Below are 27,215 nucleotides of genomic sequence, written 5' to 3' on the forward strand. Positions count from 1 at the left end.
CTGAAATCCTAACTCCACTGAAGTCCCTAGTAAAACTATCATTGACTTCCATCGGGCCAGGATTTCACCCTAGGCACACCATTGGAAGCCACTGAGAGGACTGAGACACTAAGGGTATTGACTGAAAAAACCTAGTGAGAGCTTAAGAACCACAGCTTTTAGTTATTTTTCTCTGGAAGGAATTGCAGCTTTCAGTTTTCTTCATCTTCTTCTTCTCTCTCCTTTTGGTTAGGTTCTGGGACTTGGACATTCAAGGTGCTAATTATCCTTTGAACCATTTTTTAATCAAAGTACTAGGTAGGGAGCAATTTTACCTGAGATCCTGCTCTTGTTCTTCATATCTGAAGTTTGAGACCTCTCCTTTCTCAGAAGAAAACATGCTAGAATACATGCTTATACTCCCTCTTTTTGCATTTTTTCTTACTGGATTTAAATTTTCTTTCTCTGTACTGTTCTAAGGATGAGGTACATGAATAATCCAAAGAACTAGGATTTTCCCTATAGCTTTTCCAGAGAAAAAGTAACTTTTGAGCCTCCACCTTTCTAATTATTATGAAACCAGAATCTCTCCCTTGGAATCAGGAACTATTTTTTTCCATTTTCCAGTTTGCTGTGGCTTTTCTGAGAGGGAAGTGCTACAAAGGAAGGTAAGTGCTCTTCCTTTATGGCCTCTGGTTTGGGAGATGATGTCTCTTTGAAAATACATCAGTGGTTCTTCTGGGATTCCTGCTAGAGCTTCAATGTGTGTTATTACTGGTCCCCTGGACTTCTCTTTTCCATATTCTTTCTACTGTTTCGGACAATCACTCACTAAATTCTGACTAAAATTAGAATGTATTCTTTTTGGGGCAGGGACCACTTTTTTTTTAATCTGTAAAGTACCTAGCACACTTTTTAGCACAAGGTACATAATAACAAATAGGATGTAGCTTTGAATGGGATGGAAATGAGTTTGCTTTCCCATAGACAAACCTATCCTTTTTAACAAATCGAAAGAGAAACTGTCATTAGTATTAAATCATTGATTTAAGACTGCTGGAAAAAGTTGTAGAAAGTTAAGGGTTCTAACCCACTTAGAGACCTGAGAAGTATTTTCCCAGTTGGTGGTTTTAGCACCAGCTTCCCTCTGGATCCCTGGACTCAAGGGCTGGGGGTGTGTGTCTGGGCAAGGGCGGGTCCACAGCTGTGCTCTGGGGTGTGGGGGCCCTGGGGCTGGGCTCTGGAAAGGAGGGGGTTCTGGTGTATTGGCTGGGGGAGCCTGTAGGTGGGCTCTGCAGGGGAGGGGTTGTGGGTGTCTGGTCCTCCAGCTGGGCTCCGGGCGGGGGGACGGGGACAGAGAAACAGGAACTGGGTTGTCATAGGGGTTTCTTTAACTCTCTACTCCTGGGGGAGTTTTTGTGCGTGTCTGTATTGTTACAGACATACTCGCTGACTGGTATTTTTAAATAAATTACCAAAATAATTGAAACTGGCATGATTATGTAGTGTTAGTTTGACAAATAAAATTTGCAGAATTTTAAAATATTGTGCACAGAATTTTTAAATTTTTGGCGCAGAATGCCCCCAGGAGTAACTATATACCTGTTGTAGAGCTTGTGGCACCTTAGAGACTAACAAATTTATTTGAACATAAGCTTTTGTGAGCTTTATTTGAACATAAGCTTTTGTGAGCTATAGGTCACTTCATCGAATGCATCCGATGAAGTGAGCTGTAGCTCACAAAAGCTTATGCTCAGATAAATTTGTTAGTCTTTAAGGTGCCACAAGTACTCCTTTTCTTTTTGTGAATACAGATTAACATGGCTGCTACTCTGAAACCTGTGGTAGAGCTGTAGATATTAGCAGAAGACATACTGACATAGTTACATCTAAAAGGTGGATAGGGTTTTCCGACATATTTAGAAGACATTTTCTAAAGTGAATATCTAAGCAAATGTGGTCAGTGTGAAGGCTAACCTCAAAAGTTCTTTTTTACAGTAAAAACCAAAAAGGCAAAAAAAGTAAAGCAAAACTACAAGGGAAACTACAAGCAAAACTACAAGGGAAAAAATGTAAAGCAAAACTACAAGGGAAAGAGTTAACAATATCATAAAAGCAGCACAACTCAAAGCAGTAGGACTCACAGACCTTTTGAACACTGTTGTTGAGGTAGTTTTTGGCAGCAAGAGGCAACATATTCTTAGAAATCTACATCCTGCCACAGGAAGCCTCAGAATACACCATTGCTTTTGTGAATGCCAAATTTAAATACAAAGCCTTCACACTAAATCAGTTAAATGCTATTATACAGTATGTATGAAAAGCCTGCCAAAGATGTTTTCAAATACTGGATTTAAGTAAGTTGCAGTTGCACTTATTGCCAGATAAAACCAATCCACACTTGCTAGAATACCCACTTGCATGACAACAGTGACCTTTAGGATTATGGATTATATTTTCATGTGTCTAAACAGGCTCTGTCAAACTCCCAATATATAGAAATTGTGGTGGTTATAAAGGCAGTTGGGTGTCCTGCATTTCTGTCAGAAGTAAAATAGTGCAGAGAGCAATCAAAGAATATATATATTGTGACAAAGCTCTGTCCTTGTCTCTGTGGGTCCCGCGTTTCCTGGCGGATTTAGCTAGCCTCAGAGGCTCACTGTGACCCTCCACATAACCCTTCTCTCTCTAGAGAGACAAGGGTCACAGTCTACTGAGCCATTTTCATCATAAGCCAGCGAGGGAGGTGAGGAGCAGTTATCCTCCCTTGCACAGTCTCTGTTGTCTCCCAGTCTCAGTGATTAATCGGGGGGAGGGGGGGTGGGGGCAAAGAGGAAGCCCGGGCTCACCCTCTACTCCGGGCTCCAGCCCAGGAACCCTAATAGTATCAGCTATGGTAGCTGACCTTTTAGAAACATGACACGTACAATTCCCTGGGCTACTTCCCCACAGCAGCCCCCACTTCCTCAAGCTCCACTTCACCCTTATCTCAGGGCCTCCTTCTTTGTGCCTGATATGGTGTGTACTGCTCAGTTTCTCCAACAGAACAACTTCCTCCCACAACTCCTGACATCCGCACCCATCTGACTAACTGGGAGGCTTTTAACTAGTTTCAGCCAGCCCCTGATTGGCTTCAGGTGTCCCAATCAACCTAGCATTCTCCCTGTCTTCTGGCAAGTTCTTAATTGGCCCAAGGTGTCTTAATTGACCTGGAGTAGCTGCCATTTAACTTATCCTGGTACCAGGGATTTGTTTAGCCTGGAGCTAATATATCTATCTCCCACTACTTTTCTATAGCCATCTGGCCTTGCCCCATCACAATATATATACACACACAAATACACACACATGAACACTTCACAATTAATTCTGTCTGCTGTATTTATTTAAAGCAGACTCTTCTGAGCACAGTTGAATAAACATAAATCTATAGAATTCTGATCAGTTGCATTTTGAACATGGTATGACCTCTGGATTTTTAAAAAAGTGTTTTTTTTAATGACGCACGTGTTTACATAACATACCAGGTATTAAATAATTAAGCTGAGAGCTCTGAACAATGTCTGTGGAAAATCAAAATTTCTTTTAGGATAGTCAAACCTATAGATAAATGATGACAAAGCTACTTTTGAATTTCTCCTGGATAATCATTATATACTTATATGATGGAAAATTGAAAAATCTTAGCTTTTCCTCTGAGCTGACTCTTCCCTCAGACTTCTAAGCCCTGGGCTTTTCTTTGCCATGTGAAAAATAAAGCCGATAACAAATACATTTAAAAATAATATTAGCCCCTGGTTTAAGTAAATTTGGATATCATTGTCAACTAAGAACTGTCCTCTCTGTAGCCTTCAAGGACTGTTTGCATCTGTACATATCTATATTCCTGCAATGTTCTGTTCAATGTCACCTTCAGAGTTGTAATGCATTTTGCCATTTAATCCAAGCTGCCATGCCACTGGAAGTCATGAGGACATCAGACTATAGCAAACCAAATAGGTCAATAATGATGCTAGCTACTATCTCAGTATTTTTCCATCCTCTAACAGAAGCTGCCAGTAATTAATAAGAGTATCATCCATTGTACTCTTAACAGAAAACTCACTGACAACTGACAGCCCAGTCAGAAAGTACATGAAATGTTTTTAGAAGTTGTAATTGGGTTAGAGTTCTGCCTGTAAACAAAGTTTAAATGGTCCCTAAAATGCAGCAAAAATACTGCATGTTAACTTAATCAATACCCTAGTACTGTATAATCAACTTGATCAATAGTGCAATGAGATAAGATACCAGTGTGAAGAATAAGACCTGAAACATTAGAAGAATATTAAGTGTAGGATTTTCAAAAGCACTTACAGGAGATAGCAGCTCAACTCCAACTGAAAGTCCGTGCGAGTTAGGTGCCCCAGTCACATAAAAACCCCATGCTAAATTGTTGAGCACTTTTGCTACTACAGCTTTGAATGTTGCTCAAATAATAATAGTAATTTGTTCAAACTCCTTCTCTTGACTAAATCAATATATGGCTGTCTATGCAAGTTTCTCAATAGAATCAAATTCTATATGAACATAGAATTAAATGTGATTATTTTCATTCAGCTGAATGTCCATAAAACTGAAAATAGAAATGCTTACAAAAATGTTGTACATAGAACAGAAAGATTTTAGCAAACTATTTTATGCAAACCCCTCACCCCCCAAATAAAAAACAAAAATCCAACCATTCACAAATCACTTCAAGAACTGTGGTATAAATTTGTCATAGATAAAACCATGTGAGGGACATCAGAGAACCCACAAATATTTATGGAATGAACCACAGGCTGTATACAGAAGTTAACAAATGTCTCATTACAAATGGGGTATGGGTCTCCCAGAAACAGAAGCATAGCACTCATATTATATTCAACTTAAGATCCTGTTATAATTAAAAATACTACAAAAGAAAAAAAGCCTGCTTTAAATATTTCTGGAAAATTCTTTTCAGCAAACAAAACATTTGTTGAAACCAAATATGATGTAAATTATATTTACTCACAGTTAATATAAAAAATGTAACAGTAAGCTTTTAAAAACCTTTTCTGAATTATTTTAGAGTAAATTACTTACCACAATCAAGACCTTTGGATGTCAATTTTAACTATATATGACAGCAAAGGATCCTTTAAATAAGTGTTCAAGCACATATCTTTAAAATCAACTATAAGAAACAAGAGGACAGACAAACAGCAAAATATTTTATGGAAAGTAAACTGTTCCCCCAACTGGCATTTATTAAATACAAGTAACTTCCATAATGGTACTGCTCTATTTAAACTCTTAAAAATAAGTTATTTCCCCTAGTCCAACTAATGCAGCCCTCTGTTATCAAGTATTACAGTACTCTACAGTAATGTTCCAAAATACTGCAACTTAACAATAGTGGTAGCAGCAGCTACAGAATTCAGCAAAGCCACGACTTTGGAAGCCATGTAGCCCAGCAAATTCCCTCCTCTGGAGCAACCATCTGGGTTGGTGCTCTTCATGGAATTTGTCAGGGGAAGTAGCCCTTTAAGAAGGTGCTAGTATCCTCCACACAAAGGAGAGTCCTTGCTGCCTCTGCCAGCATACCAAGTCACTGGAGGATGGCCTAGCCAACCTTCCCTTATGTCCACTCCTTCTATTGCTAAGACTTTGAGGCACGTCCCTGCAGCCCTCTTGCATCAGCAGCAGCGGATTCCTTTAAGCCCCAGGAGCCACATGAAATCAGTAATTCCAGACTCTATGACGTGTATTGTGTGGTTGGGAGAATGGTTGTTTGGTGAGGGAGGTGGGAAAGGACAATAAACTGAGCTAGGGGCTGAGGATGGGATTTTCAAAGAAGCCTAAGGAAAGTTATGTGCCTTTGAAAATCTCATCTTAAATCAATAGGACTTAAACAACCATGGGGGCCAGGAGAGACCGGGACTTTTCAGCTTGGAATAGAGACAATTAAGGGGGGATATGATAGTCTATAAAATCATGACTGGGGTGGAGAAAGTAAATAAGCAAGTATTATTTACTATTTCTCATAACACAAGAACTAGGAGTCACCAAATGAAATTAATAGGCAGCAGGTTTAAAACAAACAAAAGGAAGTGTTTTTTCACACAACGCACAGTCAACCTGTGTAACTCTTTGCCAGAGGATGTTGTGAAGGCTAAGACTATAACAGGGTTCAAAAAAGAACTAGATAAGTTCATGGAGTATAGGTCCATCAATGTCTATTAGCCAGGATGGGCAGGGATGGTGTCCCTAGCCTCTGTTTGCCAGAAGCTGGGAATGGCTGACAGGGGATGGATAACTTGATTACCTATTCTCTTCATTCCCTCTGAAGCACCTGGCATTGGCCACTGTTGGAAGATAGGATACTGGGCTAGATGGACCTTTGGTCAGACCTAGTATGGATGTTCTTATGAGAGAAGGCACCATTAAAGGCAACCTGGAAGCTCTGTGGCCCAGTACCCTCCCTGGATTCATGTGGAGCAGGTCTCGTCCCCCAGTGGCCTGGGAGCCAGGCCATAGGAGCTCAAAGATAGCATACGTTCGCCCAACCACCACCAGATACCACTCAAGTGGGCAGAGGACTGACTTTCAATGGGAGTTGAAAGTCTACTCAGGAGCCCCTCTGATATCTGCAGTGACTCTACTAAACAGCATGTTGAATCAGGAGATAAGCCAAGAAGATATGGCATGGAACACACAGTATATTTTGAGAAGGGAGGTAGGGCTCGCATCAGAGTTAAGGTTTGCAAATAGTTTGATGCACCTGGCTGCTGGGAAGGAGGCATTATTCCTGCTAGTGAGAGGAAGACAAAAAAAGGACTAAATCTGTTGCCTCAGTAAAGTACACTAAGGACAAGTATATTTATTTGTATTTATTGTGCTAAGAGTTAATATATATCAAGGCAAAAGTTTAAAGTACTAAGTATTTCAGTATGTAAAATGATAATGTCAGAACATGAAAATTTTAAACAAATTAAAACTAACCTAATGATTCTTTGATTTTATTTTAATTGGGTTCACTATAATTAGGTTCACTATAATAAAATTGTAGTTTTTTGGTCAGGAAATAGAAATTTAATTATGTTAAACTACATCTCAGACACTGTACACAGAAAACAAATCCTGTTTCCCCCTCCCACTGCAGCAACTTATATGAAGTTATATGAAATGCGTGTATCAAGTTTTATATATGCCATATATCAAATACAAAATAACTGCGTTAAAATAGTATTATAAGCATAAATAAAAATCATAAAAGGAAGGAAACTCTAAAGTCAGCCTGCCGATTTTGTGTAGGCTTTAGAGAACACATGGTAGGTAAGAACACCGGCAGGTGTGAGACCTTTTTATAGAATATAATATAAATGGCAGTACATAAGCACTATACAGAAAGGCAAGTATCTTACAGAAACCTTCATTTACAATTGCTGTGCTTTTGGTGATTTATGTCTGACCTTTAATATTACAAACTGTCAATCAAATGGTGGTAACCTTTACTTAACAATAACAGAAATGAGAGTCAGCACTGTAATCAATGTATTATGCTGTAAAATATGATTAAGCAATATCAGACTTTATTATGCCATTTTACTATAAATTACACTAGAGTATTTTTCAAAAATGCTATGACAAAGTTGTCTGAATTGCAGTATAATCAAACTCATCAGTAATTTGCTTTCACTTCAATAGGCAATGTTTCATTCAATGGAAAATTTAATTTTGAAGAATCCAAATAAACCAATTTTTCAGCAACTAAATCTAGAAAAAATAGGTCACCTCAGTAGCCTACAAGGTTTAGAGGAGCAATTTTTAGCCACCTTTAACAACTGCTTCTTTGAATAGCTGGTCCTAGACCATACAAGTTGAGAGACTACTCCTGATTTATTCCTAAATAACTCACAAATGTTAGTTCAAGAAGCTATATCTAGGCCAGCAAATACTCATGACACACTATAATTAAGTCAGTGGAGTCTCGAAGATAGCTGGGAGTGCTGGTAGCATAGGGCCTGAGGAGGGAGTCTACATAGCCAGACAATCCTGCTGACAGGGTGCCAATGCCTGAGATGATGCCAGATCTTCATCATCTGGACCCATGGAAAAGAAGCCCTTGAGGAATTCCACCATGATTTCAACAATTCCCATCCCACCATCAACCTCAGCCTGGACCAGTCCACACAAGAGACCCATTTCCTGGACACTACAGTGCTTAATAAGCGATGATCACATAAACATCACCCTATACGAGAAACCTACTGACCGCTATTCCTACCTACATGCCTCCAGCTTTCACCCAGACCACACCACATGATCCATTGTCTTCAGCCAAGCTCTACGATACAACCACATTTGCTCCAACCCCTCAGACAGAGACAAACACCTACAAGATCTCTATCAAGCATTCTTACAACTACAATACCCACCTGCGGAAGTGAAGAAACAGATTGACAGAGTCAGAAGAGTACCCAGAAGTCACCTACTACAGGACAGGGCCAACAAAGAAAATAACAGTACGCCACTAGACATCACCTTCAGCCCCCAACTAAAAGTTCTCCAACGCATCATCAAGGATCTACAACCTATCCTGAAGGACGACCCATCACTCTCACAGATCTTAGGAGACAGGCCAGTCCTTGCTTACAGACAGCCCCCCAACCTGAAGCAATTACACACCACCAACCACACACCAGAACCACTAACCCAGGAACCTATCCTTGCAACAAAGCCCGTTGCCAACTGTGTCCACATATCTATTCAGGGACACCATCATAGGGCCTAATCACATCAACCACACTATCAGAGGCTCAGAAAAGGCTTATCTTTCAGAAAACAGAAATCCTGACCAAGTGAAGTCAAAAGACAGGAACAAACTATGGCAGATAAAATGTAAATTGGAAACTAGGAGAGTTTAAAAAAAGCAATTTGAGATTCAAAGACAATAAAGCAACAATACATTATTGAAGCTCTTTTTTTTTTTTAAAAGGGTAAGGTCCTTTTAAATTTTTTCAGTTGTTTTATAAAAAACATTCTTAGATGGAGAGTTACTAGGAGAGCTGAGCAAACAATTTGTAACAAATAACATAACTGACAAATTTAACCTTATCTCTGATTGGAGACTGTCCATTAACTGAAAATTATTTGAAAGAAAGTCATAAGTTTTGTTTAACGTGGCTTCCTTGTGAGCAGCAATGATTACTAAGTCATATAATGTTTTTGTTCCAGGATTGGAATATGCACATGAAGCAAATATAAAATTTACTATACATGAATATTTGCAAGTGAAAATTTAAAATTTGGGTATTCACCCACAAAAGCTTATGCTCCAATACGTCTGTTAGTCTATAAGGTGCCACTGGACTCTGCCGTTTTTACAGATGCAGACTATCACAGCTACCTCTCTGATACTTGACACTCAGCAAGTATTTGCAAATAAAATTCAATCCACTCAGAGGAAAAATGATTTGTGGAGAGGGTACTCGCAGTTTTGAAGCAAGTGTTTGGGGTCAAGTAGGAGACAGAAAATGATTGAAGTATTATCCTTTCTGAATTTTTTTTTATTTCTACCAGCCATAACGTGAGGAGGGGAGATTTATTCTATTACATTTAGTTCAATTAAACAAATGGTATTGTATTCTCCAATCAACTTCATAATTAAAAACGCAAAGTCCAAAATAAAAGTGAAATATACAATTTAAGTTTAGTGAAATTCGTTTTGTAGGTTTGGATAGCTTTTGGTATTGGAAACTAACAAGCTAGATATCCAAAATAAAATGGGCAGTGTTTAGCTGTAATTTTACAATTAATTTCCACTGATGTTTTCAAATTAATAACTTTTACAATGACCTCAGAAGTGCCAGTGCTAATTAGGAATGGAGTTTCCATGTAATGCTATCAAAATATTTGAATGTTTTACTGGTACAATGGCTGAGACAGACATCTTGAGCCACTCTAATTAGTATAGAAAATGAAGATGGGGTGGGATCTGAGTTACTACAGAGAATTCTTTCTTGGGTATCTGGCTGGTGAGTCTTGCCCATATGCTCAGAGTTCAACTGATTGCCATATTTGGGGTTGGGAAGGAATTTTCCTCCACGGCAGATTGGAAGAGGCCCTGGAGGTTTTTTGCCTTCCTCTGTAGCATGGGGCATGGGTCACTTGCTGGAGGATTCTCTTCTCCTTGAAGTCTTTAAACCATGATTTGAGGACTTCAATAGCTCAGACATAGGTGGGAAGTTTATCGCAGGAGTGGGTGGGTGAGATTCTGTGGCCTGCATTGTGCAGGAAGTCAGACTAGATGATCATAATGGTCCCTTCTGACCTTAATAGCTATGAATCTATGAGACACTGTAAGACTCTAAAAGAGCAGGGCAACTTTTCTTTACATAACAGCTGTAGAGGGAATAATCATGAATCTTTCTAGAAACTAAGAACAAGAAGGATTTCCATAAAAGATATTTATAAACAAGCATAAATTCAAGTGGTATAACAGAGTGGAATGATTGAAATCAAGATAATTTAAATAACTTATTTGATTTAAATATCTTAAAAATCAATCAAGGCTTTGCAAATAAATTAGAACTTGTGCTATTGCAACTGTGAATTAAAATTTATAGTGAAATTTCTTTAAAATATTTTAAGAGAAAAATTACTGTGTAAAAATCTGAAATTCTACTAACAAAGGACGCTAATTAAAGAGTACAAAACAACCACTTTAGCAATTTAAGACTATAAAATGGGAAGAAAATAAAGAGCAAATCTCTTTCTCTCATGTTTTAATTTCTTGTAGGCTATAAATCAAATATTTCCTAACAAAATATTGAAAATATATTTAATAAGATTAGGTTTTGTACATATCTTTTACCTATATGATTTTTTAAAAGACACTAACCTAACCTCTGCAGTAGAGAGCTAAACAAAATGACATACCTAGATTTTATTTAAAAACTTCATTTTCCTAGTATCTTGTGGTAAAAGCTGTGAATTTTTTACTGACTTGATATTGTTTCCACCAAGAATCCTTTTTGTATATATTTTTAAATGATTGCATTTCAACGTTCATCCAGCAGTAGTGTAACAGCTTGTTTCTTTATCCTTCTTTAGAGCTTGGTAAATTCTTTGTTCACTTACAAAAACTTTTATTTAAATATTCCAAACTTTAGAGCTCAAAGGAAAATAAGGTGAAAGTTTTTATAAAATAATCAACCACTAAAGCAAGAACTATGTGTCTCAATTGCACTTCTTAAGTTACATTCAGATATTTGGATATCAAACTTTTAAATCAGAAAAATGATTTCAGCTGTGTTACTTGGTCTTACAAAAAAATGATAAATAAAAGGCTACAAGGGTACACTATTGCTCATATTATGGTCAGAAGAGAGAGTGTTCTGCAAATTGCTCATCAACAGGTATGATTTTATGACATAAATGTAGCCCATAGTAGTATCAAAACTGAGCCAGATAATACGGCTGATGACTACATGCTTAGAAAATTGTGTGCTTGTTGGAAAACATTAGAAATGCATTTCGTTTTCCAAACCACATTTGAAAGAGAGAACAGATTTCCATCCAGCGTTTTGGCAACATATTTACTTTCTGTCAGAAACCCATTTATCTCTCTTTCCCTCCTTTACTCCAGTGCTATCGGCGCAAACACATGAAAGTTAAATAGTATTTCTTTTTTTAATTAAAGAATTTTCATTAATCAATTCTGATTACTACATGACTATTGCATATACATTTTAAACAAAGCTCCTTAAAACAAAAGGTATAGGAGATATTTAATCTAACAACTAAGCATTATTGTTTTATTAAATGTTTGATACTTGAAAAAATGGGAAAGAGGGGAGAACAGATAATGAAAAAAATGACAATGAATGGTGTATTGCATTTACAAAAGAAGACAAACTGTGTTGATGAAAGATTTTCAGCAAAACTATCAAGTAATATGGAGCTATTCCCAACTATTAAAACTTTATATGTAATTTTTTCCTTTAAGAATTCCATATTACATTCACAAATTGAAACTGGCTTAGGATTGCTTTGTTTTGTGAAAGATCTGCATTTGGAAGTGACCACGGAACACATGAATCTGGACTTTTAAGGATTAGCATACGATATGAATGAGAAGCTTAGATCTTGAAAATGATGGGGAATTCCCTATTGACCAACTACGGACCCAATGATCCCCTAGATGTGATGAGTGCACTAAACTTCCAGTTACTTCATAGTCTCACTGGAGATCTTTGGCACCTTAAATGCTAGGCCTTTTCACAGTTGCCTTCAAAGAGTCTGTACTCTCCATGCTCCTGGTCACTCTTTCTTTCCTAGACTTGACAAGACATTTAATGGAGCAATATGAAATATTTACATGCACAACACATTGTTTTAATCTACTCATTCTAGGACTGGGTCACAGTTTCTTCAATGGTAAGGTCTTTGTATGTGTTTGTGCAGCACCTAGTACAGTTCTGATTTAGAACTGGAATGGGTCCTGATCCCATGTGATTATGCAAAAATAGCTAAGCCCATTCCCCAGTACACACTACCTGGAAGTTGGTGCTGGGGGAAGCAGGGCACTGTATATCTGATATTTCTCTACCATAAGCAGATAGAGGCAGGATATGTAGGAGAGGAAATAGACAGAGCTATGGTTCCCCTCCCCGGACATGCCAGCAGATAAACTGACATGGTACAGTGCATTTTGTAGAGAAGTTCAGTTCTGCCAACATTATAATGAATAATAATAAAAAATAATGGGAGATTCTCAATTGCTGTTCTCTTTTATGCTGGGTTTCAACTGGTGTTGCTGTGTCAAATAGATCCAGTTGGGGATAACCCCAGGTCTGGAAAATGTTGGAAAGAATGGTGTTGTTGAGTTCCCACTCGTGCTGTATGGGGAACGATCGGCTGAGCTCATCTGCAGTGGTATTCTGAGAACCTGGCAGGTATGAGACGGAGATATGGATGTTGTGTTGAAGGCAACAGTTCCAAAGTTTTACCGCCTCTGTCCAGAGGAAGTGTGATCGGGCTCCCCTCTGTCTGTTGACATAAAACATGCATGCTATATTGTCGGTCATGATTCGAATTTGGTGATTTTGGATGATGGGAAGGAAATGGAGGCAGGTATTGCATATGGCGTGGAGCTCTAGCAAATTTATGTGAAGCTTGCTTTATGAAGTGGCCCAGAGACCCTGAGTGGTGAGATGGCTGATGTGTGCTCCCCATCCTGTGAGGGATGCATCTCTGGTGATGGTAATTGAAGACGGATCTTGTCGGAAGGGAATCCTGGTGCAGAGGTTGATGGGAGAGGTCCACCAGAGAAGTGAGTCCATGACTTTCTGGGGCATAGTTTGGAATCTGTTTAGCCTGTGCTTGTTTGGTTTGTATACTGTGGCTAGCCAACCCCGAAGGCATTGCATGTACAGGCGAGCGTTTGCGACCACAAATGTGCAAGCAGCCATATGTCCTAAGAGCTATAGGGAGTCTTGGACTGTAGTCTGTGGGCTGGCATGTATCTGGGCAATAAGGATGCTCATTGTGTGGAATCTGTCCTGTGGGAGAGATGCAAGACTGGTGGTGGAATCGAGGTGAGTGCCGATGAAGTCGATTTGTTGGGTAGGTTGTAAGGTAGATTTGTTTTTGTTTATTTGAAGGCCCAACATGCGGAAGCAGTGAAGGGTTGCAAGAGTTGCGTGGTTTGCTTTTAACTGAGTGGGAGACTTGAGGAGACAATCATCCATGTAAGGAAATCTGAGGATTCCTTTTTTCCTGAGATGTGCTATTACAACTGCTAGCACCTTGGAGAAGACACGTGGTGCGGTGGAGAGGCCAAATGGGAGGACTTTGTATTGGTAGTGTTGCTCTGCCACAGCAAACCTGAGGAAATGTTGATGGGCAGGGTGGACAGAGACATGGAAATATGCGTCTTGGAGGTTGAGGGTTGAAAACCAATCTCCTTGCTCCAGCATCGGAATTATCGTTGGGAGAATAACCATTCAGAATTGCTGTTTCTTGACAAACTTGTTCAACCGTCGAAGATCGAGGATGGGGCACCAACTGCCATTTTTCTTTTCTGTCAAGAAGTAGTGGGAGTAAAACCCTTTCCCTCTGTCTTGAGGGGGTACCTCCTCTATTGCTCCAAGATGTATGAGATGTTGTACCTCCTGACAGAGCAATTGTTCGTGAGAGGGGTCCCTGAAGAGGGATGGGGTGGGAGGGTGGGTGGGAGGGAGGTAAGGAGAGGAAGGGGATGGCATAATTCAATCTGATAATTTCCAGGACCCATCTGTCCATAGTGATGGTTTGCCAGTTGGCCAGGAATGGATGCAAACGATGTCCCAAAAATGGTTGATTGGAGTTGTGCTGGAGAGGGTGAGAGGTTTTCTATACCTTCAACCAAGACTTCAGATTTGTTTATTTGGGTGAGGACGGTGGGTCGCCATTGCTTGTGGGGGGCAACATCGTTGATTCTTAGATGTATATCACTGTTGTTGTTGTGTATCATATTGTCTTAAAGGTGCATGTTTGCAAAGGTATGGTAACACGGTTGTTGGTATGGCTGATATCGATATTGTCTCTTCTTTGAGGCAGGTGTTTGGATGCCTAAGGATCGGAGTGGGGCCCGGGAGTCCTTCATGGAGTGAAGGACCTCATTGGTCGTAGAGGCAAAGAGCTTGTCTCTATCGAAGGGGAGATCTTCAACCGTATTCTGTATCTCCTTCAGAAAGAAGGAAGAAGTAATCCATGAGGTCCGCTGCATGACGATGGTCATGGCTGTGGATCTGGCAGCTGCGTCCGCAGCATCAAGGGTTGTTTGAAGAGTGTCCGGGATATGAACTGGCCCTTGGACACCACTGCTTTAAACTGTTGTCGTTTATCCTCCAACACATCACCAATAAGTTGCATTACCTTAGCATAATTTTTGTGGTCATATTTTGCTAAGAGCGCATAGTTCACTACTCTAAATTGCAAAGTGGAAGAAGAATCCACTTTGCGGCCAAAAGAGTCCAGTCTCTTGTTATCTTTGTCCGATAGAGTGGACCGGAAGTGTTGATATTTGTTTTTCTGATTGGCCACGTCGATCACTAGCGAATTAGGTGAGGGGTGCGTAAAATAGGAACTCAGAATCCTTAGATGGGACAAAATATTTGCGGTACAATCTCTTGTTAGTGAGGGTTATTATGGCAGGGATCTGAAAAATAGTTTTAGCAGGTTCCATAATGTCCCCATTAATTGGTAGGGCTATTTTGGAGGAGGTCGTAGCTTGCAGGATGTCCATAAGCTCATGGTGTGTTTCAGGTACCTCCTCCAGGGTAATCTTGAGCTCCTCTGCTTCTCTTTTAAACAACTCTTGAAAGTGAGTGAGCTCATCGGAAGTGGGAGGTGATGGGGGGGGACATCGTGGCGTCTTGTGGTGTTATGGCTGTAGGGGAGGTGTGTGGTGCAGTGTCCTCTGCAGGCGTGGCAGCCACTTCAGGTCTTAGATTCATAGATACTAAGGTCAGAAGGGACCATTATGATCATCTAGTCTGACCTCCTGCACAATGCAGGCCACAGAATTTCACCCACCCACTCCTGCGAAAAACCTCTTACCTATGTCTGAGCTATTGAAGTCCTCAAATTGTGGTTTAAAGACTTCAAGGAGCAGAGAATCCTCCAGCAAGTGACCCATGGCCCATGTTACAGAGGAAGGGTTTCTTATCTGAGTTTCAGTGTAAACCATCAGTGGGGAGGGGCTGACAGCTTTCCTCCGGGGAGCCTACGGAACACCCGAGTGTGGTGTGGTGTAGGTCCATGAACCCCAGTGTGGCCATTGCCCTGGGGGAGGCATAGGTGGTCCCTTCCAGGGATTTCCATACCAGTGTGGATAGCCATGAAGATATGGCGATCGTGCTGTAATGTGTCTCCCAGTTGCAGGTAACTGAATCTGGGGAGAGTATTGAGAGGAAATCATCTGTTCATCGTATTCCTCTTCCTCATCCTCCCACACCTTATTGGAGGGGCTTGAAGTAGTAGGGGAGTACTGAAGGTAGGGTGCTAAAGGTCTCGGTGAGAGACTGATGCCAAGAAGAGGAGAGTCAGGAGCATGGGACACCCTTAATTCCTCTGGCTGTAGAAACTGCGGTGGAGCTAACTGAGCAGGAGTCAGTGCTGGTGTAGCTGGTAGAGGCAGAGGCAGAGTCTGCTGGGGCAGCTGCTGGTGCACTGAAGGGTGTCCCAGGGGCAAAAGCTGGCTCCGCGGAGTAGGAGCCCCTGAGGTAGGCACAGCAAAGGAGGCTGGAGAGCTCAGGGGGGTCGGTGCTGAGAGCGGCAGCTGGAAAAGCGGAGCCGCAAGATTAAAGGACGTTGCCGCAGCTGCCGCTTGTACCGTTGGGACCATGGCAGCTCTTGGCACCGTAGTAACAGAGGTGGCCGAAGGAGAACTGAAAGAGATGGGCAACTGGAAGCCCTGAGCCTCGTTGAAGGTGCTGAGCCATGGAGCTGGAGTTATCAGAGATCGGAGAGCCGGTTTTAACTTTTTCCCTGAGAAATGGCTCATGAGGGGAGAGGAAGCTGGCCGTTTTTTTGCTTTTGCTTTGCCTCTGGAGGGTGTCACAGAGGTTTGCTGGCCAGGGTCAGACGCAGGTCTGAGGGAGTTTTCTGGGGGCAGCATTTTAAGCCTGAACTCCCTGTCCTTGCGGGTCCACGCTTTCAATTTGTCACAGTGGACGCATTTTTGGGGTACATGAGACTCCCCTAAACAGCGTATGCACTGTGACTGCCCGTCCAAGATGGGGATGGCATCCTTACAGGAGACGCATCTCTTGCAGTCTGGGGAGACAGGCATGTCCGAAACCGCGGAGGTTTTTTTTTCTTTTTTTAAAGAAATAAATGTAACAGTTAATATAACTTATCTAAGTAATAACTCTAATGACTGAAACTATTTAACTAAACTGAGAAACAAACTAACTAGCTAATGTCAAAGAGCCCTGCTGAACTCCGTCTCTAGCCAGGGACGGTAGAGAAGGAACCCAGGAGCCCGGGCAGTGCGCGCGCTATTAGAACACTGACAGCTCGAGAGGCAGGTACAGTGCGTGCACAGCCCGTAGGGGTACTGCTGTAGAAACCTCCGATCAAAGGCGCTGGGACGCACCTTGACCTGAAGTGGAGCATCCACAGGGACATCTCTTGAAGAAGAAGGTGAGTAAATAGGAACAAGGGAGTGAGGAAAATTCCTGCTGCTCCTGAGAGCTGGTTTCATCCCAAGAACTCCTTCCCTGCTTCCCCTAGCCTATTTGGCAGAGGAGGGGGATCCTCTAGTACTGGTGCTCTTGGTTGGTCTCAGAGGGGAAGGTCCCAATAAGAAAGGCTCTCTCAATAAATCAGTCTCCATATGACAAGTAATTGTGAAGTAGATCTAAAGCATTTTCCATGTTTGTTTTTGCTTTTTGTAGTAGTCATAATCACCACCCACAATTTTGTATTTAATAAATTCCAACATAAAGTATTACATACTAATATTTTGAAACATATCCTAAACTCACCACAGAGTCTGAGTAACAAGATCAAGTCAGTGTTGCTAATTCCATGAATTTAAAAATTATGAGTCAGACACCAGTAAATGATGTGGTCTTTAAAAAATAAATAAATCACATCGTTTTTCAACAGTCTTAGATTCCCTTCATCTTCAGGGAAAAGTCTCCCACTCTAAACTGTGTTATCAGACAGGTCAAAATTAAATCTTTAATACATGCACAAATATATGGCCTTCCTGTTCACTGATTGGAGGGATCTCAACTTACCCTGTCCTATTCCCTAAAGGTGTAGGGAGTTGCCATTCTATCTCTGTTTATTGTTCTCTATATATGGGATAGGCAGCGGTTGCACTCACATTCTCACTCCCAGTCCTGTCCCCCCCAATTTATTGCCTATATACATTCTCCCTCATTTCTTCTGACATCTATAAAGGTTATGCCATGCTGTCCAGCTTAGAGCACCCTGTAGCTTCAGTCCCATTGACAGTAATGGGAGATGGTGGCCATTTTCTTAAAGGGCAAAACTTTATGAGCTGGAATGCAGACACCAGAAATTCATAAGAAATCTTAAAAAACAAACAACCCCCCCATCCTCTCACACACATGTATCTCAGAGGAAAAGCAGGCATTGCCCCCCTTTTGGAGGCAGCAAATTGTATAATAATACCTATTTTAAAGAGTCTGCTTTTTGGTGTTATGGCAAATTTATCCTATTTGTTGTATCTCATTAATTGGTTTAAAAGAAATTAAACCCTACATTTCTGCAATGTAAGTATATTAAAGATAAAATATTTTGAGAGGAAATCATTAATTTGGGATCTCTGTTTTATATGGTAAAATAAAAATAGAGTCATCTTGTTAATTATGTTGCTTGCTAAATGCCAGTATTCACGTGGGGAGATGTTTGCATCCAAACTTTCAGGGTGAGTTGCTTCTCCATGATCGCTTTTTTGAATTTAGTTTTCTCTCCAAGTTAAACAAGAAAGCTCTTTTCCAATAAGGAGAGTTTCTAAATGTGAGGAGAAAATTCTTCTTCATGAGGAACACTACAAAAAATGACACTAATTCCATGTGGTTGCAGCACAGACCTAAACAGAAGACTGTTTAAACCAAAGTGAGACCACAAATTAAAAGGCTGTGTGTCCGCACTCCCATAACACTGTAAAGACAGTGGTTCAGACAATGATTTATTTTCTTACATTCTATTAAAAACAGTAGTAATAAATTGAAGCGGGGGAAGGATGGAAAGAGGGGGAAGAAGCCATGTTGGGATTATTAAGATTCTGCAGCAGATAAATCTCCAGTACTCAACAGACTTTTTATATTTTTAAATGTTCTATAATGGACACTACGTTACATATGTTGAAAATGATATTTATTATCCATTTTCAAACAAAACGTGTGTGTTAAGTTTTATGAGGTTGTTGTTTTCATTTGCTTTTTGACAACCCCTGACTAACATTTGGATTCCCCAGTTACACACAGTTGTCATCTAACACTATTCCCCATAGGCTGTGGCCCTTCCAGATTGTGAGAATCCTGGTCAGGTAATGAAATCTAGTCTCTGAGCAGCAGAGGGCTGAAGCTGAACCAACATAATCATAAATGCCTTACTTTTATTCTTTTCTAGCTTCCACCCATGCCCTAATTATACAAAGTCTTTGTATTATCCTCCTTTCTAACAAGAGTTTTGAAATGAGCTCCCTTCTGAATTCTAGCCCCTGCTACTGTTGAATGAAGACTGAGTATATCCTCGCCACAATGCTCCCAAATCTATGTCATGCATAGGAACACAGACTGAATCCTGAACTTCGAATTAGAAATGCAGAAAATTTACCACTGTGCCACAAAGCTGGCATTCTAAAACTTTTGATGTTAAAAATTACTTCATTTATTTTGATAGCGTGAAATTTGCTATGGCTTGCCTCAACAGTTCAAAACATTTTTTAAAGAAAAGCAGGATTGGAATCTCATGCTATAATTTTGCCAAGTGTCCTTAAGAATATAAGTACGGCCATACTGGGTCAGATCAAAGGTCCATCTAGGCTACTATCCTGTCTTCCGACAGTGGCCAATGCCAAATGCCCCAGCGGGAATGAACAGAACAGGCAGTCATCAAGTGATTCATCCCTTGTTGTCCGTCATTTCCTTTATGAAAATTATGCCCCAAAAGATTTTTAAAAATTGTTGTCAATAATATAATTGCATAATTAAGAGAGAAAAGATATGCCTTTCACCTATGTTGTGAAATAAGATTGAGAGTGAATGAAGCAGATATGGGAAAACTGCTGGAGACTGCAGATGTTGCTGAGGAGAACATTACTGCACTGAGAAGTGTGACACTGCGTATAGGGTCAATGATTTAATCAGTGACAGTCAGATAGCTAGAGGATGTTTGTGATCCAACACTTCTCTCCGTCCTACCCAATTTTACCTCAAATTCCCTTAGTCTGTTGTATTGTATCTGGGCTTTTTAATTACTTGCTTGTTAGAAAAAACATATTTAAAAAAATATCTAAAAACTTAGCAGCACAAAACAAAAACAACACTCTAAGTCGTAGAACTGAGAGAACCAAATATATGTTGCCAAAAGCTAGTCTAGTGCAGTGGTTTTCAACCTGTGGTCTTCAAACCTCTGGGGATCTACAGACTATGTCTAAGGAGTATGTGAAAAGTTCCCGTTAACATAGAACAGTGGTTTTCAACCTGTGGTCTGCAGACCCTTGCAGATCTGCAGATTATGTCTAAGATTTTCAAAGTGGTCCGCACCTCCATTCAAAATTTTTCAGAGGTCCACAAATGAAAAGGACCATTGGTCTAGTGCATTATAAACCACCAACTTAAAGGAAAGCTTCAGGACCCTAATCATTGGACTGAACTAGTTCTGGAAATGTGATGTACTGCACCTACAGATGCAAGAGCACTGGACCAGATTCTCAGCTAGTATAAATTGGTATAGCTTCACTGACTTCAGTGGAGTTATGACAATTTACACCAGCTAAAAATCTTGCCCATTTAGTCTTTAATGTCTATGTAAGGAGTGCCACATGCCCACTGTAAGAGACAGCACTGGAGATTACATTATTGAAACTAGATCTTGCAGGTTCAAATTTATGCTAGGGGAATTTTTTAAAATAGTTTTTAGATAGGATAGGACAGGAACAGAGGAAGGGAAGGACAGTAGGATGTAGTTTTGGTTCTGCTCCTCACAAACTAATTTGGGGGGGGGGGGGGGATTGTGAGATCGGAGGAACCACGGAGACAGAAGCCAGTACATTTGTGAGAGAGTGGGAACTGGTTCAGACCTCCTCATTGAAAGCAGTCACTGGCAACAGGACACAAAGAACTTTCACAGAAGGGATCCTAATGTGATAATAGTCACAGCCCATTTAATATAAGGAATAAGCTACTAGTGACAAACATATGAGCAAATATAATAATTCAAATATTTTCAAATGGAAATTTGACAAGTATTTGGAGAAAAAAAGACTGCCTTATAATTTCTCGATGAACAGAAGAGACAAGGAGCTGGAGAAATTTCATGGTCTCCTGCCATCCTAAAAGTTCCTACACTTGACAAAGTAAAATTGCTGTCATTTTCTAAGCAGTAAATGTTTTACTGCTGGGAAAGGATTTTCATGTTTGTAACTTATGCTGAAGTGCAGTATGAAGCACTTTTCAAACAAAAATATTGCCACATCTGAGAAACAGACCAACAGGAAGTATAAGACACTTGTTCATCTGTATTTCTGTAACTTTTCTCACCTGGTATTATTTGCAACCATACTTTCATGTCTGGCATCAGAGCCAACTCTACTAAATATCATACATTATTTTTTATCATGTTGATTACATATGTTTGCCAGTTTTGCTGCCTACATATAATTAGTGAGGTTTGCACATACTCAATGACACAATCCAGAGCATGACATTTTTGCAGAAAATGTGTTTACTGTGAAATGTCTCTTTAGAATTTGCTCTCCTTTACAGCTTTGATCCACATGACATCAACAGTCCTGAATTTTGAATGTGTGTTTACCATTTACATTGTGAATATCTATCACTTTCACACTACACTGCTATTAAGAGCTATGCTAGTTACAAACAGTCCCTCTTCTTAGGTGATCTGAGTTTTCGCTACATAAAACCAAGTCTCTTAAAATGCTTTCATCTGTGATCTTTACTTTCATAATGACTTGACATTTAAATTCTGTTATGCATCAACACTTCACAGAAATACTTGATATGTCTGAATTGATTTAAAAGCCTGCAAGTGAAGAAAATAAAAAATACCTGGTTTTGAATATCAAAAGTACTTTTACAGGCTGCATGGACCAAGTTTTATTGATCAATTAACTTCCCCTACAAATGAAATATTTGTGAGTTTAGATATAAGAAAAATGCTTACTGGTAAATATCTTTTCTGAGTACAGCTCTGCTAAGAGGGTTGTCAGCCTGGGGAGCCATAGAGACAGAGCCAATCTTGAGAATCAAAGTGTCTTCTTTTATTGCCTGATTAGCTTCAGCTAAGGAGAGAGAAAACATGCATCTGTTTTATAAGTGGGTGTGTGCACAGAGGTACATGGCAGACATATATAAAATATTGTTCATTAAGAATCTCTGAATCAGAGTACGTACTAAGGATTCAATCCAGCAAAAAATTATGCACAAGAGTTACTACTTGCGCAAATAACCCCATTGCAGTCAATAGCACTACTGTGATGATATACAACAGAGAAGGCTGTTACTTGGTGCCAGGTTTCCCCGTAGAGTTCTGTCTTGCACTTAAATCATAATCTGTGACCTCTTGCTCTACCTTGAGCTATCATATTTTAAAAATACCTTCTCAAAAGGATATTGATTCCAACAGATTTTCGTATTCTACAGCTGCTTCCCCATGTACAGCCTACTGAAGCATATACATATCTAAAATGTTAAAATATTACTCAGCGTTATGTTGTGGGCTCCTTTGGAAGGTATGAATCAAAGAATGCAAGATTTTACAATCTCACCACACAATAGCAGATCTTTCACCAGTTATCCATGGAGCACACCTTACTGATTGCAACAAACATGATAAACACAAAGATAGCAAGATTGGGCTCAGTGGTGTGCAGTATATATTCAGCACAGTATATAATACCCTACACACTGTGAAAAAATAAAAAGATGTGATATGTATCTGTGAAGAAGTCTCTTTTGTGGCATTCTCAACTGCTATAATGAAAAACCTCTACTTTTTACTTTGTCTAAATTAGGTTTTATATTTTAGCCAGATGAAGAAAATGTTTACTTTAAATGAATGCTGAATTAGACATAAAACCAGAGCTCTTCTGAGAAAAAAATTAGATTCTATTGCTCATAGTACACTGAAGTTCCATAGCTCTCTTGCATCGTCACTGAAAAAAAAAATTGTGTTCTATTTCAACAGCCACAAAGACTTGCATTAGGTATTTTGCAGCACTCCTACTTTGAAGGATTTTATGGCAATTGGGAAACCGCCAGTAATATCTAAAGTATATGACTGAGCATGCTCATAGAGTTTCCCACTCCATCTTCAGTATTATACATATTACATACATTACACATATCAACCCACTTAATATGGAAGTACTTAAACCCAGCCCATTTCACCATCTGTGGCCACCCAGTAAGATACTTCAGATATCTTGTTCTGTAAGTAAATGTTCAGCCACAGAAGAGAGTTGAAGTACTTTACAAAATAATTCATTGCTTGATGTGGAAAGAACTAGTCAGTCCTCAGCTTTTTTATTTTTGAATGGCTTCTACAGACCAATTCATTTCTTGGTGAATCAGACAGCCACATTCTGAGGCCCTGCTCTGTAGTCTGGAAATATAACTTTTGTGAACAGATCTCAGGGATCATAGAATTCTTGGTAATACAGAAAAAACGACATAATGCAAAATGCTGCAAAGTAAACCACTGAGTGATAGTACAAATGATTTGCTTGCAGGAAACCTGTCTACCCAAAAATCAGAGCCCAGATCCTTCAGTCCTTAATCTGAGCAAAATGATGCTCAGTTGTTTTGGTTGCAAGCACTGAAGGGGAAATTTTTAAATGCCCGCTGAAAACTTTTTCTGCCAATAACTTTTAACCAAAACCAAATAGTTTTGATTTTTATTTTACTAAGCCTAAATATTAGACTTAAACTACCTACTGCTGGTGTTGAATTAACATAATGTGCTTTAAAATGTCTGTGGGGGAAAGAGGGAAGGATATTAAATGTGTTTTAATATTATTTTAAAGGTTTTGGGTGGCAGATCCCCATGCTAAGTATTGCATTTTCTCTCTTTCTCACCCAAATCCTTTTTATGCTAAGGATTTTAGAATACCGAACAAAAGTGGTTCTGGGTCTCTTGTTTCCAGTATTTGTCACTTTAATCATTTATTACAGTGCAATAAATAGAACCCTACTCAGTAGTTTCAATATTACTCGGGTCACCACCACACTTATGCTGTAAAACATGACACTATTTGTGAGCAAGGGTAGGCAAAAAAAAAGTAGCACTTGAGAAAGTCGTCGTCGTCTTTTTTTTTTTTAAACAAGGGTTTGGATTTTGGTAAAAGAAAGTGTGTAAACGTATTCAGTACCATGAGTACATCCAACACTTGCAGCTTACCGAGCACAAAATGTATCAAAGAGTAATGCAATGTCACCTGGTTTAACAAATTAAATCTTTAACATATATAGAGAGTACCATACTAATCAATATTTTGATGCGTCTGTGTTGGGGGTAGAGGTGATTTATGTCCTGATTTACTGATGGAGAATACACCTCTTAACTCATATTCTGCCACACATACTCTCCTCAACTTTTCAGGGGAAAACTTCTATGTGGAAACTATAATGAATAAAACCATGGTTGCCTGTTTATGTATTTCTAAAGTTCTGAGTAAGAATGTATATATTACACAATGAATGCACCCTGGGACAAATTTATTATAGATATATATGTCATAAGGCCCCTCACATTCACTTTTGTTTTCATCTACCCCTAGTGCTGCACACCTGTGGCTCACTGGCAAAGTACTCACTTGACTAATACGTGGGAAAGCTACGTACTTGTACTTTTGTATCCTTCAAATGAGGTTTTTTTAAATAATTAGTTTCATTCTTTACATGGTCTGTTAGATGTATTAAACTATATTTCATGAGTACATAAAAACTCATTTTGCTCTTTTGTTAAATTAGATGACAATAAACATACTGCAAAAGTAGAAAACAGAAGTTACAGTACATAAAGTAAGGTGCCTTACTGCAATTGTTATGTTTTAGGATTTTTTAAACAGATATTTTAGCAGCAATTCTTAAATGTTTATGTAATCCAGCTGTTACACAGCCTCAAGAGCTAAATTCTTTGTTTAGCACCATGCTTGCACTTGGTGAAGCTTTTCATGCTTTTTGGTATTTAATGTTAAAAAAGAGATTTAACCCTCAAGAATAACGGCACAATTAAATAAAACTTTTTTATATAATTTATGTAGGCTCCAGAATGCAGAGTCATACACATGTACATTAACTTCATTAATGTAAGTAGTCCTACTGAATTCAGTGGGACTACTATGAGTGTTAAGCTGTGCCATGTTTTCAGGTTCAGGGCCATAGACAGTAAGTATTTATAATACAGTATATAACATCAACATTCATTTTTGTAACACCTTTAACTTTCCTGGTATTAAAGAGACTGTCTTGTACAACATTTGTTTCAGTGTAATGATATCCTTAGATATAGAGGAGTGAGAAAAAAATTATGATCAACATGAAAAGTGCAATATTACAGCATGTCATCTTTGGGGATCACCAAGTCCAGCATGAGACTTGCTAGAAAACACCTCTAATCTGGTTGTGCTACTGAAATAACTATCAAAGAAAATGACACTTTGAACATTTTGTGCTGAAGAAAAGAAAAGTTACACTGAATTTTTAAAAAGAAAACAGGCATCAGTGGTTACACAGGCCTGTGACTAATAGATGTCCTAACTGATGGCAAAGGAAAGATCAATCATATTTTAATAGTTAACTTATGAAATATTTAGAGAAAATATGCCCAATATAGTACCATGTAGCATATTAATTTAAATTGTCATATTGAAACAACAACTTTTTTTGGTATACTGCAATGATCTCAAACTAATATATGAACACCTCTTGCAGATGGACTATATTCTACAGAGGCCTTCAAAAGCAGTTCAAATCCTAATATTTAAAGAGCCATTGTTAATTTAAAAATAACAGCTGGTCATATTCAAGCCTTGGCCTTTGTTACAGTCTCTAGACTTCAGGGGCAAGGAGACCTCAATGTCCTCATTCAGAAGTACCTGAGTTTAGAAAGGGTTGGGGTGAAAGAAGAAAGAGACAGAAAGGGTCTGGCACTGACCTTCACATTTTCATGAAACTCCAGAAATTCTAGTTTTGGGGGTCAGTTTGTTCTGTTTTTATTTTAATAAAGTTTTAACTCTTTCGGCCATTCTTTATACATGCATGTGTGTTTACAACCTCCATTCAAGCTTACCCTCAGCAGTTCTGCTATTTGTAATTCCTTGAAAACGTGGATAGCACAAGGTCAGTCTTTCTTTCTTTAAGCCAGCCAGAGCATTTTTTATAAATGTAATTTTAATGAAGTGCAAAGCTACAGATGTTGCAAAAACATATTCTTTAAAAAATTTCCTTGACAGCATGCCTCAGACTCCCTTCCCAGCAGAACGATAACTCTTCCTTGCCAACAAAGCCATTCTAATTTTATCTGACTGTATTTCTGCCATTCCCAGTTGGAAAATTGTAGAGGATGTTGGCAAAAAAATAATCCAACTAAACTCACTCTGTCTGCACCTCTTGTTGTTAGGTTATGCGAAAATTTAAACTCTACCCTCATGGGTTTAGATTGTGTATTATTTGCTGATAATAGCAACAAACCATACCTATATGCCTTATGTAAACATAGCATTATATCAGTAATACATTTTGTTCCTTTCTCAGAATGGTAGTTGACAGTGGGAGTACAGTACTTAACTATAACTGTAACTATATAGTCTCTAGCTGTCTGTAGGTGTACTTTTAACGTTAATGTCTTTCTGTGTAGATGCAAGAATTAAAAGCCTGAGTATAAACATAATAAATATATTTTGTGGTGGGCATCAAGCCACTTAATGCAGAGACTTGGAGTAATGGTTTAACTGAGCACAAGGCTTTTACACCCTCCATCTTTCTAAGTACCCATCCATCTGCCCAGCTGTCTGAGGGCTTGTCTAACTTGAACATTTAGTTTGTGGCAAGCTGAGCTGTGAATCTACTTCGCATTAGCCTGCCATAGATTGACTGACTGTGGACCCCGCTCATGTGCATTAACAATTTGTTAATGATTTTTGATCTAGTCCCCTTTGAAATGGGACTAAATCAAGGCACATTAACAAACTATTCATGCTATCAGCAGGGTCCACACAGACAGTTAGTCTGCAACAGGCTAATTCTGGGATAGATTCACACTCTAGCTTGCTACAAACTGAATGTTTGTGTATGTAAGCCCTGAGGGTTTTCAGTAGTTCCCTACCATAAGGTCCTATTCCTGCAAATGGATCCATCTGACCTAGGTGGATACTTTGTACCAGCATGGACATCCACTGGCCTCAAAGGGGGTCTGTGCTGGCACAAGAGTCAACTCTTGCAGATCTAATTGCAGAC

At 39.3% G+C, this 27,215-nt stretch overlaps 1 protein-coding gene across 1 annotated transcript in view; it reads right to left on the reverse strand.

Annotated features, from left to right (window-relative positions):
* VPS13B (vacuolar protein sorting 13 homolog B) overlaps positions 1-27,215 on the reverse strand; it is a 928,263-nt gene that overhangs the window by 295,203 nt on the left and 605,845 nt on the right. Inside the window, exon 30 of the mRNA XM_084621078.1 lies at positions 21,922-22,039. Coding sequence (XP_084477204.1) covers positions 21,922-22,039 — 118 coding nt within the window. The remainder of the gene's footprint in view (positions 1-21,921; positions 22,040-27,215) is intronic.

This window comes from Lepidochelys olivacea (genome assembly GCF_965140295.1).
Source record: "Lepidochelys olivacea isolate rLepOli2 genome assembly, chromosome: 2".
Taxonomy (NCBI): domain Eukaryota; kingdom Metazoa; phylum Chordata; order Testudines; family Cheloniidae; genus Lepidochelys; species Lepidochelys olivacea.